Source organism: Zingiber officinale, chromosome 4A, assembly GCF_018446385.1.
Source record: "Zingiber officinale cultivar Zhangliang chromosome 4A, Zo_v1.1, whole genome shotgun sequence".
In the NCBI taxonomy this organism is placed as follows: domain Eukaryota; kingdom Viridiplantae; phylum Streptophyta; class Magnoliopsida; order Zingiberales; family Zingiberaceae; genus Zingiber; species Zingiber officinale.
The window spans coordinates 157,718,470-157,739,402 of record NC_055992.1 but is presented as its reverse complement, the minus strand read 5'-3'; the positions used below and the strand labels follow the sequence as shown (position 1 = coordinate 157,739,402).

Here is a 20,933-nt window from a genome sequence, read left to right as displayed (position 1 = left end):
TCTGACATGTCCTTTTATGGGATGGTTGGGAAAGCATGGGCGTGCCTTGGAGAGCATGCTCGTTGCCCACCAGAGCACTATATAAAGGGGAGTCCATACATCGACGGAGGTACGTGTAATTCACTATTCACGCATGTACTTACTGTTGCTCCACTTCCTTCCATCTTTCTGGTGACTAATTTGAGCGTCGGAGGGCCAATGCCGGGGAGCCCTTCCTGGGCTCGACACTGACGTTTTTTGTGTTGCAGTCTTGCAGAGCGGAGCGATGTCTACATCCAATCAACACAGAAGCCACATCCCCAACCAACCATCTCTACGATTTTTGGATAGGATCACGAAGAAAGTATATGTTCGCAACTATGACAACCATATAAGGGCTAATTTGACCGGATCACCTATCCGGTTGTACAAGGAACAACTTACCGAGTCGAGCGACCGTGGAGAAGAACAAACTAGAGCAACCGGGCGAGGAATCCAGGCTTAGCGGCTCCCCTTCTCGGGCAAACAGTGGGACCCCTTACTTAGCTCGTTGTATCATTATGGGAGTTGATGCCGCCGGCAGTAAGGCATGGTCAACAGACAAATTGTATGACGAAAGCTTCTACTGTCATATCAAGAATTTGCACGCTCTGTTAAGGATGGTGTCAGAGACACTTTTCTGACCTGTCTTTTCATATGAATGATTGGGAAATGTGTATGCACTTTGAGAAACGTGCACGTACGCTACAGAGCCACTATATAAATGAGAGTCTATGCACCAGAGCAGGTATGCGTTATTCTATGATTACACTCTTGTTGCTATAGTTTTTACTGTTCTTCTACTATTCTGATAACTGACTTGAGCGTCGGAGGACTAATGTCGGGATCCCTTCCTTGATCTGACATTGATATCTTTCATTTTATAGGGTAGAGGAGAGTCTTCAAACAATCAACCATAAAGTCATATCTCCAACTAATTTTTTTTATTATTTTCGAACAAGATGAAAGTCATTAGCTCACTTTTGTGAAGCACAAATCTTAAATTCATCATAGAGGTACGAAGAAATTCGTGTTTTGTGTCCATGAGTCGAATGCCATGGGAATCACAAGACTTCAACTAGAAACTTTTAAATATTATGAAATGAGCTACTTTGATCACTATGATCTATTAGACTAGGGAGGAGGATTGGGGAACAAACATCGGGGCTTGGCGCGTCAACTGCTAATAGATCAATCCGATTGATCGATGTAAGATATATTGTTTATATAAGTAACTATCGGTTGGATATACCCCCAGAGTTACTATACAACAGTTAAGATCCTCTAACAAATAATTATACATCTGAAATTATACTAATAGTTTTGTGGAACTTAATCAATCATCTATCCGGAATATCTCTATTAAAAAAAACTTATGGGTTGGATGTGCATAGGATGGAAAGATATTTTGGTTGATTTGGTAATTGAAAAAGTAAGGGGACGATATAAAATAAAAATATGACTATACTAATTATTTAATTCAAAATATTAATCTTATTTAGCTCCCCAGTCCCCTCCCATCGAACAACTAATATATTAATTAATTTAAGACATTTTAAACAATTTTTGTAAAAATATATTACATAATTGATTTAAGATGTAACTTTTTTTACAATTAAAAAAACTGAAATGTTAATTGATTTTTTTAAAAAATAAAAAATAATACGCAATGTATTAATTTGATAAAATTTATAATTTATCATAAACATATATAATCGCCCGCCGCTGCATCCACGCATCCTCTTCGAACCCTAATTCTCCGCGCTAAACCTTGTCCATCTATATCTCCACCAACGCCGCTAAACCCTAAATTATGCCAATCATGGAGCATAAATCGATGGCTTGGCGGATGTCGGTCAATGAACGGAAGTTCATAGAGACCGCACTCGCTTCCGATCTCCGTGTCGACGGCCGGCGCCCTTTTGACTACCGCCGGTTGAACATTAAGTTTGGGAGGTCCGTTTTCGTCTCTTGCCTCACTGCCTACGCAGTGATAATGCGCTATCTTAACTGGAAGAGTTTATTTCTCGTTGTGGGTTGTAATGCATTACGATAAAGGGGATCTTGAGTTGCCGCTAAATTGTTACGACTTGTTTGACTTGTCAGTTTCATTGTATTGGATTGTTTTGATAGAAATCTTATGTCTTCTGCTAATCTTCTATCTTGAATGCTAGTGGATTAGTTTCATGGCTAGTAGTAGTAATTGTTAAAGGTAGATTCGTGCTTGTGTAAATTCCTGAAGCAAAAAAGGTACGCTGAAAGTGAGAGAACAGAAGCGTAAGAACAAACAAAGTCTATATCAAAGATAATGTTTTACTTTTATTCTTGACAATCATACCACTGCCTTTTTGGATCATTAATGATTGTTTATCTTTTATGTGGACTATGTTTGTAGATATACCTCTCCTAAGTGACATTATTAATTAACTCGTTTCTTAATTTTTTATTTTCTCTAAAAGCAATGTGCATTGAGTAAAGCATGAAGGTTTTCTTGTGCAAAGTCCTGAAACAGAAATTACATTAAAAGAGAGAGCATAATCTTAAGGACGAACAACAATAGGATCAAGGATAATGTCAATGTGATACTTTGTGTAATATCGTACCAATTCCTTCATATCTTCTATCATTGTATACATACTGTGTTTTGTATTTATCTTGTATTTGGACTATATTTTGCAATATACCTGTCTTATGCTATATTTTTGACTGATTTCTTTATTGTTGTTTCCTTTCCAAGATGATTTAAGTGTCATCGAGTAAAGCATGAGTTTCTTTGTTTGTTTCACCAACAGAGAAGATGGTTGTTCAGAAGTGCAACTAGGTGAGACTCATGTGATGGCTTATGTGACTTCTGAACTAGTGCAACCGTATCGAGATAGACCAAATGAAGGAATTCTTGCTATATTCACTGATTTTTCACCAATGGCTGATCCTTCCTTCGAAGCAGGGCGCCCTGGAGAATCTGCTATTGAACTTGGTCGTGTTATAGATCGTGGTCTTCGGTGAACCCTCTATCTAGTTAACCCTTTTTTCCGCACCCAAAATAGTCAATGTTTCACAGTCAGTGTTCTTTGAGCATAGGCATGATAGTATGTGCCACAACTTTTTATTGCTATAGGATTTTCTGATGAATTGTAATACTATCCAGGGAAAGCAGGGCGGTGGATATGGAGTCCCTATGTGTTGTTGCAGGAAAATTAGTGTGGTCTATCCAAGTGGATCTACACATTATTGATAATGGAGGGTAACAAATGTTCTTGTTGCACCTTCAATATTAGTGATATCTGCTAGTCAAAGTGCTAACTGGGTCTTTCCTATGTTTTAGGAATCTAGTAGATGCTGCTAATGTTGCTGCCTTGGCTGCCCTTTTGACATTTCAAAGGCCTGAATGTACAGTAGGAGGAGATAATGGCCAAGATATTATTATTCATGATCCCAAGGTCAAGTAATTTCAGATTTATCTATTATTCTTTATGCTATATGTTCTATGTTGTATTTGCCACTTGTTGGCTTAGTAAATTGATTTAGCTTCTCTTTCTCTGTGAGTTTAAGGCAAGGTATGTTGATTCAGGGTTGGCCGCATGTTTTACCTATGGTCATGTTATTGGAATAGCTAATTTTTGGAATGACGTGCTTCTGTTAGCAAGAAGACTAAATACTGCTTATATTTCTACAGGTTGTGGAACCCCTTCCTTTGGTTATTCATCATCTTCCAATTTCAGTGACTTTTGCATTTTATAACAAGGGAGATATCATGGTATTGTGAAAACATCAAAAGTATTTTCACTTTTCTATAGTTACTATCTAGATTCGTGAATTTTCGTGTTCTGTTTAATCCCATTTGATGTATATTTATCTTTCAGGTTATTGATCCAACACATAAAGAAGAGTCTGTTATGGGAGGAAAGATGACTGCTACAATAAATTCAAACGGTGATGTTTGTGCAATTCAAAAAGCAGGAGGAGAAGGTGTCATGCCAAGTGTAGTCATGCAGTGTATAAGAATCGCCTCTGTGAAAGCTGCTGATATCACTAGTAAACTTAAGAATGCAGTGAGTTGATTTGTTTATTCTTTTGTATATCTTGTACTTGCTACATTTTAATTTTCTTGAAGTTCATGGTAGCGTCATCCTTAGTCTGAAAAATACATCTCTACATTGAATTGTTGTCATAGATAATACATATCTACCTTGCTTTCTTAATAAAAATAATGAGGTGTTGATATCATTGCTGCAGTCTAGTTGTTAGTCTTTACAAGTCTATATGACAAAGATTAGATATTGGTAGTTAGTTATATGCTATGGTTGAGTGCTATAATAAGATGTAATGGTTCTTCCATACTACAACAATATATTATAAATTTATCCTTCTCAGTTGATATTTTTTCTTATCTATATCTAGTATTTTGTTATTTATAAACCATATGCTTTTAACTTTTGATTTGTTGTATCGTATTTTGTTATCTAGTTTTAATATATATTGTTTTAACATCATGGTGATGCCATTTGTGTCTTAAAGCTATCAAACTACCTCGGTTCAGGAAAATGGTTTTCTCTTTGAAAGGAAGTCATAATTCTCACGTTTAAGCTGTCTTTTTGATTAATCAGTCTTTTTGGAAATCAGTTTCCTGCAAGTACTTTTATTTTCATGGTAAATTCCACACTTAGAACTGTTAATCCGGCAGTAACATTCAAACAAAATTGGTGACGAGAACTATCATGATTCACATTTTATTAATTTTCATGATTTTTTTCTTTAAAAATCTAGAGTACACTAGTTGGTGCAATATGACAAATTTTGAATTCATTCTCTACGATTAATTTTCTGTATTATGGTTTGTGTAATCTCTTGTAATGATAACAGATGGATGTTTCACAACCTTTTTAGGTAGAAGTATACAACACCGAAAGAGCATTACGGAAGGTTAAGCGCCATCCATCTAAAATGGCACACCAAGTTAGTGTTGCGGATATTACACTGGAGGACAAGCAAGTCAAGGATTTGCCAAGACATCAAGCAAAAATGGCATGTCAACCATATATAGGCTCTAGTCAAGATGATGAACCAAAAGTTGATACTAGAACATCTACAAATGCAGATGGCAACAGTAGTGGCACACATGCTGATGCTTTTGTTGGTGGCCCATCAAAATGGTAATATCGCTAAATAGCTCCAATGAATTTGCGTATGTAGGAATGAAACTGGTCATAAATCTAATTGATGATCCTGTTTGCAGGGATCCATATCCATTGAGGGTTGGAACATCTCAAGTACTTGGTATGATTAGACCTGTTTAGATCTTATGAACCTCTCTGTTTGCTCCTTTTTTCCTTTTATCGTGTATGCTGGTTGTGATCTGCTGAACATGCCATTTTTTTCTCTTGGATAATCACTTTGCTTTTAAGTAATTGAACTTTGCATTTTCATATTAGCTGGAAATGAGCAGTGATATGCTTTGCGCTTTTATTCTCAGATGTGGGGTAAACAGAGGGTGATTCAGAAATATATTTTAGAACTTGCAACAACACGAAGTTAAAATAATCAAGTTTTGATGAAATCCAACTTTTTTTTTTCACCCATTCTGGATTTTAGTATGTCAATGTTCTTGTTGCTTCCATGGAAGAGCTCCTTATGAATAATCTAATGGTCATGAATTTATTTCAGTGAGGACTGAAGGCATCAAACTCTAACCTACCTGGTTTTCTCTTTTATTGTTCATGCTTAATTTTGTACACCAGCGTATCATCCTGCAGTTTATTTCTAGCTTCTTTCAATATTCTGACAGTTCTGAAATTAATTAGAGATCAATTTAGAAATTTTCATTAAAATCTCAAGTTTTTTTTTTAATTTTCAGAAGTTGGTTATAATTTTTAGAGATAAAGGAAGATATTTTTAGTTGACTTAGTTCTATTTCGAGTTTATAAAAGGAGGTTAGGATCCTATCTATTAGAAAATTTCTCAGTTTAATAGTATTTTTTTTCTTTCGTGAATTGAGTTGGTTGAGCTTTGTGTGAAGTTGTTCAAAAATTGGGGATCATTTTAGAAAATTCTTTTAGAATCCTAAAAGTTTAAATTTTACAAAAGATTAAGCTGGTGCACGAAGCTCTTGTCAATATGGGGTCTCAAGGAAGGATTGAACTATATTGAGTCTATTGTATGCAGTCTTACCCTGTGCATGAAGCTCTTGCCCATGTGGAGTCTCGAGGAAGGGTTGAACTATATTGAGTCTATTGTACGTGGTTTTACCCTGCATTATAAGATATTCTTTTCGCAACTCAAACCCATGACCATAAGAGCATCCACATCAATTTCCTTATTACTATATCTAAAATTTAGGATAAATGACTTACTTTATTAAATTTAGACAATCACTTTTTACTACACACTACATCAACTATCATAAATTTTCGATCATCCTTAATTTTTTATTATTTTCTTCTCTTTATTCTATTTTTTTATTATTATATTTATGGAATGAGTAGAAGGAGAGAGATTGAAAAGATTGAGTGGAAGGAGAGAGATTAAAAAGAAATATTATTTTATTTTTAGGGTAGTGGTTTCATTCCCTAAATTTAGAGAATCATTATTCTTCACATCTAAATTTAGGGAATGGATAGGATAGCTGATGCAAAAGTTTTTTAGCTATCATATCCAAAAATTTTATCATTTTGCCAAAGCTCTTCTTCATGAAATTTAATTCTACATGTTTTTAAATTTTTAAGAGTAATTAAAAACTTGCTATTGTTTTTAAAAATAAATTGGGAGTTATAATTTTTAGAGATAAGGCAACATTTCTTTAATGACTTTGTCGTATTTCTCATATATTAGATTATCTTCTCGTTTAATAATATATTGTTTTATCTTTGGTGAGATATGCTTCAGTTCCGCATAGTAAAATTTTTTCATGCTGCATCGCATTCATATTTTCATCCTTGCATGTGGAAAAATACCTTTTAATCTTGCAGGTACCCTAACGGTAGTTAAGGAAGAACAAGTAGTAAGCGATGATCACAGGGCAGTCGAATGTAGTCTTGACCATACAACCACTTCTAGTTCGGGAACTGTTAGTGTTTCAGATGCTATGCAGAAATCTAATACTTCAAAAAGTTTGAAAGATGCAGTGAAGTTGAAAAAGAGAAAGAAGAATAGATCATCGACCACTACCAGATGAATACATTCAACATCTACAGTTGTTTTCAGGTAGGGTCATGTAAACTATGTTATCTGCATCTCTTTATTGCTCTATTTTCCATTTTATTTTCCCGAAAATGAATAATAACATTTAAACCTGCATAGAGAAATAAAGTTTGCCTGGTTTTTCGCTTGCATAAATGATTCAAAAAACAGCAATTGTTTACAGTCTAACTTGTTTGCATGTCTCGATCCAAAATTAGACTTTTAGTTTTCAAAAGCATTATTGTCTTGTTTTTCCCTTTGCCAGGTGTCTCTTAGAATTCTTCCTTCCTGTGACTATGGATTTCTGGATGACCTCTGTTGCAACTGAATATTGGTTACTTTTCAATATACATGTTTTACTCATGGCCCAAAGTCATTGTTAAAGACTTAATGTGCTTAACAAGTAACGATATCTCCTTTTCTGCCTCAGGCATTTTGCTGTTGTGAAAGTAATCGTTCTCTGTGCCATTCGATGCTTATGCCAATGGCTTCCATCCAAATTGATGAAAGCTCTTTAGGCTGTGAATGTAGTTGATTATCCTGAAGACGAGAGCTCGCTGGAAACTTGGACACCAGACTCGCAGAGATCTATTGCAATTGTAATGGGTTACATTCGAACGAATCACCTGAGTTGATTGGTCAAATCATATTTTATTTCAACTGAATCTATTAGTTATGGTTAACTTATAATGATTTCATACCTAATGTAATATAATCTGATTTGTAATCAAGTTGAATTTGACTGGGGGCTTATGCTGGAAATATTGTGCTGATCCAGTGCTTGATGAATGATGAGCCAAGAAGAATAAATTGATAGACAGCATATCTAAATTTCCAAGTAATGCATACCAGTAAAGGTAGTTGAATATGCTGCTACTTTTCATGTTACAGATTGGAAATGAATATTTGTATATGATCTTCATCACAGGCACTCTTTTTGCAACTCAACCCTTGCAATGCTGGAACAGAAGCTTGGATTCTTCGCAGATAAACACTTCAAGGAATCAGAATGGCCAGGTCTTCTCCAGATCTTGATATGGCCTTCGCGGGATACTGTTAGCAATGATGCTTTAGTGAATATCAAGCCAGAGAGTGGATCCAAGTGTACTTGCTGAGTTGCAATAGGAGAGATTTTAGGCACATCACTCATGCTTGGAGAAGGCAGGATAGCACCAGTGGTGCTAATGCTATCCCCATTTGCTGAGAGATCACTCTTGGTGGTTGGTGAACCACCAGGCGGACCATAAAGTGGCATGACAAGTTCATCGATCGCCAGATCCCACAGAAGCAGCTGACTGTCCTGCAAGCTCGTCATGGATGTTCAATGAGAAACAGAATAATGAAATATTGGTGGTAGTTGAGATAGAGTGATGCATCAACCCAGGGAGGAAGACTAAGTGAACAAATTCCCACAGCATTGAACTATGTTAGTTTTACAACTATCACCATGCAACTTATTGAACGAACTGGCAGTATTGCTTATCATAGTTGAAATCACCAAACCAAATATATTGATGATACAAAAGAAAAACAGAATTTGTAGAATTAAGAATAAGATTGCAAAGGTCGAATATTCAAGATCAAAGAGATTAAGTTCAAGTCGCGAGAAATCCTCTTATTGTGGGTTGGAGCAAGTCTCCATATTTCATTCCGCAACCAGTGGGAATTCAGACCATAGGTCTGCAATGCACCCATACAAGTATGAATATGAGGATGTCCGATACACAGTATCCAAAACCCCTAGAAGTACTTCAATGTGGGGCTATATTCTATATTCAAGTTGAGCTTTGACTAACTTCATTTTCCTAGCTCTCACCAATCTCCTAAAAGTCCGTGGTTTTTATGTCATCCCATACCATCCCATACGAATGGGATTCGATGATAATGGTGTCACAATCTCTTCGGAGACGATAAATCCTTCGATAACTTTATCATTGCACTAAAGCTCCCCTTCAATAATTAATATCTAATGAATTGTAAAAAAAAAACACAATAGAATTAGAAAGTTAATGGCTGGTTTCATTTTTGATGGTGAGTATCATCTAGGTGAAACTGTCAAAGTACCGGAACTCTATCGGGTTGTTGTATGCATCCCGAAATAGATGGTATTTTCACACCTGCATCAAAAGAATTTTGCCCACTGAGACCATTTATCTTCAATTTCTATAGGATTTGTTATATCTACCATTTTTCCAATGTAACAGTGCTTCTATTGGCTTGCAGAATTTCTTAATATGACATTGGATACCGATGCAAGAGCTTTCATTTTTAAAAATTATTTTCATGAGCGTGCCAATAATACATCAAAGAAACACTAAGGTGTGGTTACTTGAGGGAAAGGGAGCCAAAGAAGATGGAAAGGAGCCAAATTCCCTTGTCTACTTAGGCAGAAGAAAAAAAAGTAAGCCTGCGAAAGGGAGCAACTTGGAACTTCTTTCCTTACTTTTGGTTCTATCAAAAAGTGGATAAAAGAGGGGATTAAGATTCGAAGAGTGATGAAAAGACCGATTCTCTACACGTTTTGTTATTTTCTCTCATTTCCTTTTTTTTTCAAGTAGACAAACAAAGGAAACTGTCTTCTCTACCTTCCTCTCCTCCCTTCATCACCTCTGTTCCTTTATTTCCCCCTCTTCCTCTACTCAAGTAGATACACCTTAAAACTAAGAAGCAATTACAAAAAATTTGTTTCCAACTTTAAATTTCAGAATGATTACCTGGCCTACAGAGCCAAAACGATAGACTACGTTTTGTTCTGCCTCTTCGGAATTTGGCCCTTGCAAATATGAATCAAAAGCAACTCCACTTATCTGCCAATATACAAGGGTTTCAACAATTAGACAAAAAAGTGGGCAACTTAGGATCAAAACGTTACCCATGAATTATGCCCTTCTCCCCAGGCTACTATCTTTTGCTCCTCTGTACTCCAAACTTGCACGAGATCATCTTCACCTCCGGTCAATATGTATTTTCCATCAGAACTAAAACAGTGTATTATTTCATAGATCAATTTCTTAAAGTCAAGCAGTAAAATATTGAGTCCATATTTAAGTAGTGGAATATGTGTATCAAATAATTTTTGTAACATAATTAATAAGATAATGTGCAATGCAGTAGAATCATGCTTCCTTGTTTGCACGATCCAGCACATGGAATAAATGATGTTACTGGAGCTAATGGAACTTTAAATGATGCATGCCATGATTCTAAATCAAGCACAATAGTCGGACAGCCAAATAAGAGGGACACAATTGCAAAGAAAATATAATTAAACAGATTCATGTTATTTCCTGCCAGTTAAAGTGCTCCAGCACTACAAAACAATGCAAGACTTGTGGTATGAAGAATGAGACAGCCACAAGAATTTAAGAACCAAAATCAAAGATGAGTTTTTTTTTTTTTTTGTGGCAAAGAAATTGCTGGAGTTGCCAAATCAAGTTTTGGATGCAACATTAATCAAAGAAAGACAAAAGGTACCTCCAGGCAGAACATAGCAAGGCACCATAATAACTTTTCCCTCCAAATAATAGAAGCGCTTTGGCAAAATCAAATACTCTTAAACAACCTACAAGGATTCTGCTCTTTCATCGTATAGGATACTTTATAAAAACCAGGTACAAGAGAAAAGGAAACACGGTTTGTTGTTCATATGTCAAACAATTACCATCTCTACCGACAGTGGCCATACAAGCTCCATCAGCTGAGAATGATATGCTGTTTACTGGACCATGACAAACATGCCATCTAGCAACTGGATTGCTCTACAAGCAAGCACGTTAGTCAGTGTAATTGAGCAAACAAAGAGTGGGCAAAAAAGATATCCCTTTGAGTAGATTAATTGTTTTGAAGAAACAGTTCATTTATCACCTAATTAAAATTTGATGTGCTATGACATTTGAGCAGTGAACAAATATGCTGGCAACTTGGTAGACACAAAATTCATGGTCCTCGAGTTTTTAGATATTATTTTTTCTATGCTAGTGAACAAAAGATGCATTTAACATCTGACTTGTAGCAATTGAGAACTGCACTAGAATGTCTATATAGTTGATAGTTAGTAGCCTCACCAAATTAGTTTAACTTTATTGAATTGATGTCCTATATATTGATGCAAGTCTATAATTCTCTGTTGAATATAGTGCTTTATTATTCTCAACTTGGCAGCAACCTAGATTGAATCTTTGGGTTGAAGTTTCCACTACAATTCCACGTCTCCCTCTTTATTAGTTACAACCTCCCCTCCACCCGATACCTCCTCTTCTATTGTCATTTCATCCTTGTGCAAAAGTTCACTAATCTCCATCTCATGAATCCTCCACAAAATTTCATTTCTGCCCACAAGTCACATCAGTTCTCTCCAATATTTGCAACTTTAAAGATAGATTAGTTACCATCTCTCTTCAAGTATAATCTTTCTTCTCTCCAGTAAGTATCACAACCATGACAATTTCTCATCCGGTATATTGTCTTTATTTATCAGAATGAAATTACATCTCTACTATTTCTATATTTCATTTATTTCAATCCTTCAAAAAAAATTATCCATCTTTGCAAATTTCAGATTTAATTTGGTATTATGTTGGATTGCACAGACACAAGCATAACATATACATGTATACATACAGATGCAGTTCTTCAGTTCTCTATGAAATATAATGTTGATTATTCTCAACTGTTTCATTCCAATGTGTAAATCAGACCATGTCTGATTGACACGTTCGGTTATCCCATTCAAGCTTATACAAACTCATAACATTCAGCATGTTCTATTTTTGTAAGTAGTGAACTTCATGTTGTAACCCACAAATCGCAAATGCTAGCATTTACAAGCTGAATTTGAATGAACTATAGATGTCAAATTTCAGGATTTTTTTCAAACCAATACTACTTGAGTTATGATGTTGATGTCAAGCAATACAGAATGGAAAACTTGTGTTAAGACAGATTTTTCAATCTCAACAACATAGTTGCATGACCAAGCTAAAAGTGAAAAACCCTATGAAGTTTCATTACCTTACTTGAGCGTGTGTGAGAAATAGAAAACTGAGTTTGATCCTTGATTACAGGAAATGAGCTATCAGAAGTTCCTTCCTTGTTCTGAAGGAAATGAAGAAACAGGTTTATGATTGTTTCAAACATAATTTGATGAATACGATGCTAATGTTTCTATAGATAATCATCCACCTTTTCGTATACATATATATTACCGTCTGCATGACCAACAACAAAAGTACCTATACGTCCAGGTACCCATGCCACGCAAATGCACCGGCTGCATAAACAATGGTGTAGGCATTAGAAGAAAACATAAATGCGGAACAATAATCAGAGCATAACAGAAAACAATATATGTATAACAAATAATTCCTTGGTTTTCCAGCAACATGGCATGAAGAACTAAGATGCAAAATAGATGTGAATACAAAAGAAGAAACTTAGGGGGCGTTTGGTTTGCGTTTTCCACGCTGTTTTCTGTTTTCATTTTCTGAGAAAATGGAAAACGCGTTTGATTTGCGTTTTCCACGTTCATTTTTAAGAAAATGTGAGTGTTTTCTAAGAAAACGAAAAACGCGGAAAAGTCATTTTCTGAAAAACGAAAAACGCGCGTTTTTCAGAAAATGAAAATGAAAATGGGGCAAACCAAACGCCTCCTTATCTTCTCAGTATATTTGCCACAGTTCACCATTACTTGAAGTGCTCATCTTCAACAAAGTGATGTGTATTCCTAAGGGCCTAAGCTAGATGTATAAGAATGCAAACGAGCTAACTTAATCATAAAGCTTCAGACAAGTTTTAAACGTAAGTTTTGTATACTAAGAATATACCTGTTTATATACTTAAGTCACTTGGAAATAAACTTCTGTCTTAGAACAAAAGAAAGCCAACTAGCAAGTCCCATCAAAAACATAAACTGAGCTTGTCAGCCCATATAAACTCCATCATTGGATCACCCCACACATTTACATAGCTGTTTGAGTTACATCTAGATTCGTATTACAGAGGCCACATAATTTGCTGGTAGCTGTTGATTTCTCTAACTGGTTATTATATCTAAAAGTACCCTTCCCAATTCACCAAACTCTTTGATCTTTTCTTATATTGCATCTTCATTAGAACCATGATTCAAAAGAGGACTGTACCACTTGCTAGCACGGTCTCAAAGAGACTGAAAGTCTGATAGAAACATCGTTTTTCTCAAAATGCCTTAATGTTTATGAAAATCGCCTTTTTAATAAAGGTGTCAATGAGATCATTGATAAATTTAATCAGCAAAACTAATGATAAGAAAACAAAAGGAAAATAAATATAAAACATGGAGACCAACATTGAGAATTACAGTGATTGTAATAGTAAAAGAAGGAAACATACAGGTACAATTGCCAAATTTTTTGCCATAATTACTATCAAGATGAGAACATGATCAATGAGTCATAATGAATAATGCTTGCACAAATGTCACATTGTGGATCAAATGCAAGGCATGCCTGTTATTAGTTGCTCCATCCATATTATAATAGAAATAATGTTGAGCTGCCACCATCTTCCTTCCTGTATCCTGTAATTGTTGCCTCAGCGATACCAAGTAGACTACAACATCATGCATGCAAATATTAGTGTAAAAATTAGCTAAAAAGCTCAAACCATTATAATTGACTGAACCAACCATCTCCACAATGCAGCCCGAGGAGCAAATCATACCCATCATCTGCCTCGGCATCAAATGCATGGCAAACAGGGCTTGAATTGCTGAATTGGATAGCCTTGATGGGATCCTGAGACAAAGAATAATAAGAAACACACAAAAAATAACAACAAAAAAATGAATGCATCAAACAGTTCAACACCTTCTCTTTCAAATTGAGGTCACTGACAAACAAAGTGTCTGCAACATTGTAAATTAAGAACGTCCCGCCTCCACCATAATTTGGCAATTCAGTCGAGGTACTCGATTCCACAGCTTCCTCATCAAACCCAGCGGTCCGGCAGTTGGCCAATGCTACTCTACCGATACTATTTCCGACGACAAGGCTTAGCGACCGACCCCCATTGGCGACCCCTAAAAATCTGGAAGCCACAGACCTCGATCCTGAATTTGATGCTAACGGAGCCGCCTGGCTTTGTTCCGCCATTGGTTTCTCCTTAAGGCACGCAATTGTCAACTGCCAATAAATGCGCCAAGATCAAACCTTTGTGGAGAAAAGTCAACAAATGAGAAGGAAAGAAAAGAATAAACCCTAAATTTTTAAAGAAAGCAACCTGGGACACCGACTTGCTATGGGTGCAGTGTAGGGCGGAGGCTGGGTATGTCTTCTCATGGATTTGGTCGTAGCGGCCTTCCGGCGTCTTAAAAAATCTCTTCGGCGCTGGTGAAAAAGGCACTGATGCGGACGACGGTGAAGACATGGCCCAAGGCTTCGGAGAAATTAGGGATCACTGAGGAGGCGGCGGCCTTGGAATCATGCCTCACTCTTCCGCGCTTCGAATCGGACGAGGAAATGCGAGGGATGAATCGGAAAGGACAGGGATCGCAGAGGAAGGAAGACGGTGGAGGAGGACTCTCTCCTGCCGCTCCAGGCGGGATTTCTTCTGCGATCTCCGACCACGGTGAGGAGAAGGGGAAGGAGCGGGAGAGAGAAGGAAAAGAATGGGATAAATATGGCCGAGAGATCACGGCCGTCGAAAAGGGATGATCGTAAATAGAGAATGATGTTCGGTGGAGATGGAAATGCGAGATACGATGCGACGATGACCTGTCTCTCGTCGACGTGGCTATGACCTGGTCACGCGGCCACGAACACATCAATTTCCTAAACAACCCCTCTTACCTGAGGCTGTCAGATTTTAATTTAATTTATTTAAATTATTTAATAAAAAAATAATCAAATGAACCCCAATTTAAATTGATAGCTCCACTATTATAACCATAACAGCGGATCCTCTGCCAATTTATTGATAAAAATTAATTGATGATTTATAATTTATTATAAATTATATAAAATATTTAGCCCCAAGCAAAACATGGATGCTCTGCCCATTCTTTCATATGTGTCAAGCAACCATAACAACGGTCAACAGTGGCTGACGTGTCCGGGTCCGCCCGATAACCGACAGCGCTTGATGCGTCGGCATGCAGCACCAGGACCGCAGGAATCTTCCCATGCGGTCGCTCCACAATTTATATCCACATGGCGCACCGGCCTGCGGACAGGGAGGTTGCGAGGCGCACACGTCGCTGGGCGACTCGCCACGATTCCCCAGAGTTTTTCTATTTCTGGCCATTTTTTTTAAAAAAAATTAATAACCGTGTAATTGTAGCACTTTAATGATTTTTCGGATTTCGATTTAAATTTGAGAATTAATTGGAGTTCGCTTTGGTTTTGGCAACTTTGCTTTCGCTTCTTCCTCCGGCCGCCCTACGACGCTTATTTGAGCTCCGATCCTTTTCCTTTTGGATTCGATTGCTTTCGATCCTCGATCGCTGGGTTCCTGCTCGATCCTGCCGTGAAAGGTGCGCGATTTGGCTCCCTTGTGCTTCGGAAATCGACTTTGGGGGATGGATTAGGGAATTGCTTGTGTGTTTGTTTTTTAGGGTGATTGGGGGACGGATCGGAGACGACAAATGCCGGAGGAGGATCTGGTCGAGCTCAACTTCCGGCTTTATGATGGCTCGGACATCGGTCCGATCCGCTACGCTGCTTCTTCGACTGTTGCGATGCTCAAGGAAAGGATAATCTCCGAGTGGCCGCGCGGTATGTTGTTTCCTTGATCTTTTGGCTGAGGATAAGGGTGGATCTTTTGCTCTTCTTCTTTTGTATTGATGAGTATTCGTCGTCTGAATGTTACAGAAAAAAATTGCAGGTAGGATGCTGATTTTGCTACACTGCAAATTTAATTTCAGTTGTTATTAGTTTGAACTGAGTATTGCAGAGTATCACGTGTTGGTGCATCTCTTTTTAGTTTTAGGATATTGCAGTTTGCGTTGTATATAGTATGTAATACCATATTGCTTGATATGAATTAGAATTCTCAATTTCGTGATGGTGATTTAGACAATAGCTCCCCAATATCTAGTAGATGAATAGAATTTCCAACACAAGTGAATTCCTGAAAGATGAACTCCAGATAACTACTGGGAAGAAGCTTAATTTTGTATTCTCATTACATTTTATCTTTTCCTAATAGTTATTTTAAGTATCTACACATATCATAAAACAAGACCATAAATGCATGCCTCTTGAGAAACTTAAACGTCACGTTCACAGCAGTCCAATAGCAGTTGCTTCAGCCCATGTCACTTTGTGTCTCTTCCCACCTCTATTCCTTTTTTTTTGTCCATGCAACTCTTCCATTGCTTCACCTCCCACTGAACTGCTATATGAATCACACTCCCTTGCCCTGGATTCTGCAAGTTGTCACATGTCAGGTTGATATTGAGGCAAAAGACATTGGTATCCCCAAAACCAAGGAGTAAGGCTGAAGCCACTCGCAAGGCATGGTTACACATCGAATGCTGGAATGGGAAGGGTTGGTGTTAGCTGTGATGTCAGCATTAGCATTCTCCATCATATGAGCATGGTGCAAATGGCTTTGGGTGGGGATGACAAATCTCAGCATGACATATGAATCGCTGCAGATAACAGCCAACAACAATTCAATAATTGAGGAGAGGAAAGAATGAAAGAAAAACGTGTAGCTAGCAGTCATGGCAGGATCAACAAGATCTTTCCTATTATTGGCGTTGGCATAGTCTATGGCCATGGTTTCTTTGCCGAGGATACAACAACATAGCAATGACTCAGCTATGCCTTTAGCTTGATTGACTTCACATGTATATGGAAACCATGGATTGGAAGATCTGATGATTTGCCTACAGAAATTGTGGCACCCTGGAGATGAGAGCTGTTTGAGATTCCTTTGTGGTTTTGGGCACTTCATCAAAGAGGCAAGGGACAACGAGCAAAGGAAGAATAGGAAGCAGGATGACATTGTTGGAGCCGAAGATACTAGATCAAAAAATGTAGAAGCACCAGTCCTATATTTTATTACATTTGTTATCTTATTCCAAAATATATCTCATTTGGTTTTAAATGTAATCATTCTACATTTCCAAAATATATCTCATTTGGTTTGATATCTCATTTATCTTATTACAATGTCAAACTCATTGAACCTTTTTCATGTGCTTTTTCTCTATTCCCTCCATGTTTATGGAAAGTTTGGCTTGCATTATATGAATGTTCTAGTCGAATCATAGTAGTCAAAAAGCTTGTGGAATTTTCATCATGCTCCAATGATTACGTTCCGAAAGGTTTCAGTACTCAAAATGTCTTATTTTCCTTTCAATGTTGATTTTATTTTTGCAAGATTAAATATCTTGTCACAGATGCAAATGAGAGCTTGTTCTTCATATTTTTATCATTTCATATTGACTAGTTGAAATAGTTGTTTGCTGTCATATTGGAGCCCCATGTTTTTCTGCTCATAAGTAATTTATTCCTCCAACTCATTTAGATAAGAAGATCATACCAAGGGTTGCAACTGATGTGAAGCTGATATGTGGCGGCAAGATGTTGGAGAACAACAAAACAGTTGCTCAGTGCAGATCACCTTTTGATGAAATTTCTGGTGGGTTTATCACCATGCATGTTGTTGTCCAACCATCGTCAAGTAAAGTTAAAACAAGTAAGCCTATTATTGTTTATCATCTTTTTGATAAGTTGCTTTTATTTTAGTGGTAATCAACATAAGAGAAACTTCAAATGCTGCTCTTCTTTTGTTGTCATCAAGAGGATGTTTCATTGTGGCTGAATATTAAATGGAGTTCTTTCCCCCTTTTTTTCCATTTCAAGTTGAAAAACTAAGCTAGCACAAAGTGTTTAACGGTCAAAATCAACACCTAAACAAATACATTGTCATATAAAAGTTGATGGCCTCTTCAAGAGGTCAGGAATGAAATTTTATTTGATTTGATATTTAACTAAAGGGACGATCTTCAACTGTTGATTGAGGAAACTAAGAATGTGATTTTAGTTTTTCCCCAGGATAAAAAAAATGACTCAGGTCAACACTAGCTGAAGATTTTAAGGGTAATTTGTTTTGTAAGATAAAGATCCATAGAATCTTGCCTTCAAGTAGAATGGGTTTCACTGGAAATGGCTAATTTGCTGGATTGATTTCAAAGTTATCACGTAAAGCATGGAGACAAAATAGTTTTAAAAATTGTTAGGAAAACTAAAAAGAAATACAATTTAAACTGAGAATACATATTCTTATATGGCGATCATCGAGTGTAGACTTGTATAGCAAGCAGAAAATTTTCCAAAAGAGTTGTTATAAGAACATCAAAAAAGGGCATACATGTGCTTATTGCAACAATTTTAGTAGATGGAATCATATTGCATAGTACATTTTTATACATTCCTCCATAGTTAGGATTTTTTTTTTAGTTGATGGAATCATAGTGCATAATACATTTTTATACATTCCTCCATAGTTAGGAATTCTTTTTAGTTGAAGGATACATAGTGCATAATGCATTTTTATACATTCCTCCAAAGTTATGAAAACCAATCCAGAAACCAAACCAACCAAGCTCTGGGTCACTTGTTCAATGATCAGACAGGTCTCTTAATTGGTCGAACTGCATGTGGACCTAACATTATCTCAGCTAAGTCTATCGGCCACACCAACATGAACTTACCCAAATTGAAGAAGTATCCAGTTTTTATTTTTTCGGAGAAAGAAACATCTGGTTCCTTTTTTGGTCCAAGTGGTCTGGTCTGTTTTTTGCTATTATGCATTCTCTTTGTCAAACTGCCATGTCAGTACTAAGTACTGTAGGTTTTTTTATATTATTATTTTGTGAATGATATATGCTACTGCATTTTTCCCCCTTCAAATGTGCACTTTTCACTAATTACCCGTTAACAAACAACACCAGAAAAGAAGGTTGACGAGTTGTCGAAGAAGACCACCTGTTCGTGCACTATATTGTAGAGCTAGGAGCGTCTCAGATTTCATGGCTGGTAGCAATGACTTATCCTCGATCGGTTTTGCCGTGACTACATACACCACAGAGGCCAACATGTTGTTTCACTTGCATCCTTATTTGATTGTTGTCGTGCGCAATCCAGGTTGGTCAGAAATGTGGGATGCCTTTAGGTTTGTCTCTTTGGATCTCTAGTTCTCCTGGCAATATCTGTATATTAATTGCATTAGCTACACAGTAATTTGGCTCTCGAAAGCATTGGAGTACGACTGATGGATGAGAAGAATGAATGTCCATTATGCTCAATGTAGTTCTGCAAAGCCTAGACAAAAGTTATCTTATTGGTTTACTTCATGATTTGGGTATCAGTTAGTGTGAGAAGCCATGGGCTTGTCTCTATTATGAAGGGACTCCGAATGGTAGACGTGAATGAAAGTAAAGAATTTGGTAAACAAGTAGTGTGGTACACCAACATTCACTGCTGGTATAAAATTTAAGATTTCAAACTCTTAGAGATCATGCCGAACTTTAGTCTCGGGTTAAGATTCTGAAAGAATATTAAGATATTTTTTTGGATGTTTGTTGCTCAAGAGACAACCAAATAAAGGATGAGAGAGACAGAGACTTTCATTCAATAGAATCCTCCAACAACAGTAGCCTTATTCTTTTCAAATCGCATAGCTTGTTGATTCTTATTTGCATAGTTGATACACAATAATTGATGTTTCCTAATATCGCCACTACATTTCTTTTTCAGATAGTAGTTAAGGGAATCGGCAGGTGATGGGACAAGTGAGACAACCTATAATGGCTGCCATTATAGAATGGATGTGGCACACTAGTTTTGCTTTCTAACAATTGAGTGGCTTCTCCACTTCAGTAGTACTCAGTCAGGGGAAGGATGGTTTACTAGTCGTCTTCTTTAATTTGCCTAGGGATGTCAAATGGATTGCATCACTTCTATTCGATTTAGGCTAGGCTAGGTTAGCTTGAATTTCATAGGCTTGGCTTTCAGGAGACTAAAATACTCCCTATTTCAAATAAAAATAGTTTTGTTTAAAATATTTTAATCAACTTTAATTTAAAATTAATTACTAAATTAACTATAATAAATATTCCTATAAATATTTATTTGTAACATCCAAACAACTTCTCTCATTCTCTCAACTAATACATATTTCATATTCCTCCCTGCCTCATTCTTTTGATCTCTTATTGATCTCTCTTTTTTATTATTCCTTAAATTTCCCACGAATCGATTTCTACGGTCACGAACAACACCTCTATCTTTATTATTATTATTATAATTATTATTTTTTTGCTTTTTTTTTTTCTAGAGAAAGTGCATACATTGGACGGTGGGGAGTCTTCCCCGGTGCTTGGCGCCATGATTGCTGCCGAGAGTGGTGCATGCTTCTGCTGTAAAATAAACAAAGGCCATCATAAATTAATGATGCTTAAGCGCTTGTGTTGTGTATAATAAGGGGGGTTAAGTGCATGCTCTAATGACGTTTCCAAAGTCTGTTTTGGTTGGCAAACAACTGTTTGCCTTTATGTTTGTTACATATCTTTGCTTTTGGTTGACTAATCAACATATGTAGTGCATGCTTTTAGGTGACTTTTCTCTTCTATTTACATGAATCTTTAGGAGCATACATTACATATAATTGTCAGAGGTAACATGCTCTAGAGCCGAGTCAACTTTCGTATTAATGTTTAAATTTATTTAATAATAAAATCTTATATCAAATTG

The 20,933-nt window shown here is 36.7% G+C and overlaps 3 protein-coding genes across 9 annotated transcripts; 2 read left to right on the top strand and 1 right to left on the bottom strand.

Annotated features, from left to right (window-relative positions):
- Positions 1–1,750: 1,750 nt before the first annotated feature.
- On the top strand, positions 1,751–7,956 carry LOC121971864 (exosome complex component RRP45A-like). 3 transcript variants are annotated; one of them, XR_006109266.1, is made up of 11 exons: positions 1,751–1,974; positions 2,811–3,020; positions 3,167–3,262; positions 3,344–3,458; positions 3,695–3,775; positions 3,882–4,070; positions 4,906–5,171; positions 5,255–5,295; positions 6,984–7,218; positions 7,460–7,528; positions 7,625–7,956. XR_006109266.1 is itself a non-coding variant. In XM_042523341.1 (11 exons), the coding sequence occupies exons 1-10, from the start codon at positions 1,832–1,834 to the stop codon at positions 7,187–7,189; spliced, it is 1,221 nt and encodes a 406-aa protein (XP_042379275.1). In that variant the 5' UTR covers positions 1,751–1,831; the 3' UTR covers positions 7,190–7,218; positions 7,625–7,956. The 3 variants fall into 3 exon arrangements, 2 of the variants coding, with proteins under 2 accessions (XP_042379275.1, XP_042379274.1); XM_042523341.1 differs by lacking the exon at positions 7,460–7,528 and having other exon boundaries at positions 2,811–2,839; positions 2,966–3,020; XM_042523340.1 differs by lacking the exon at positions 7,460–7,528 and having other exon boundaries at positions 1,752–1,974.
- On the bottom strand, positions 7,621–14,829 carry LOC121971863 (probable catabolite repression protein creC). Of its 2 annotated transcripts, none has more exons than XM_042523337.1 (11): positions 14,449–14,829; positions 14,037–14,351; positions 13,856–13,964; positions 13,677–13,779; positions 12,376–12,463; positions 12,205–12,288; positions 10,856–10,952; positions 10,669–10,756; positions 10,067–10,172; positions 9,909–10,001; positions 7,621–8,494 (listed from the first exon to the last, which is right to left on the bottom strand). In XM_042523337.1, the coding sequence occupies exons 1-11, from the start codon at positions 14,593–14,595 to the stop codon at positions 8,117–8,119; spliced, it is 1,608 nt and encodes a 535-aa protein (XP_042379271.1). In that variant the 5' UTR covers positions 14,596–14,829; the 3' UTR covers positions 7,621–8,116. The 2 variants fall into 2 exon arrangements, with proteins under 2 accessions (XP_042379271.1, XP_042379273.1); XM_042523339.1 differs by having other exon boundaries at positions 14,037–14,378; positions 14,462–14,595.
- A 589-nt stretch (positions 14,830–15,418) lies between these two features.
- LOC121971862 (membrane-anchored ubiquitin-fold protein 4-like) lies at positions 15,419–20,675 on the top strand. 4 transcript variants are annotated; one of them, XM_042523333.1, is made up of 4 exons: positions 15,419–15,700; positions 15,782–15,941; positions 17,704–17,874; positions 18,815–19,038. In XM_042523333.1, the coding sequence occupies exons 2-4, from the start codon at positions 15,812–15,814 to the stop codon at positions 19,021–19,023; spliced, it is 510 nt and encodes a 169-aa protein (XP_042379267.1). In that variant the 5' UTR covers positions 15,419–15,700; positions 15,782–15,811; the 3' UTR covers positions 19,024–19,038. The 4 variants fall into 4 exon arrangements, with proteins under 4 accessions (XP_042379267.1, XP_042379268.1, XP_042379270.1 ...); XM_042523334.1 differs by lacking the exon at positions 18,815–19,038 and adding an exon at positions 20,518–20,675 and having other exon boundaries at positions 15,428–15,700; XM_042523336.1 differs by lacking the exon at positions 18,815–19,038 and adding an exon at positions 19,938–20,195 and having other exon boundaries at positions 15,484–15,700.
- Positions 20,676–20,933: the final 258 nt, after the last annotated feature.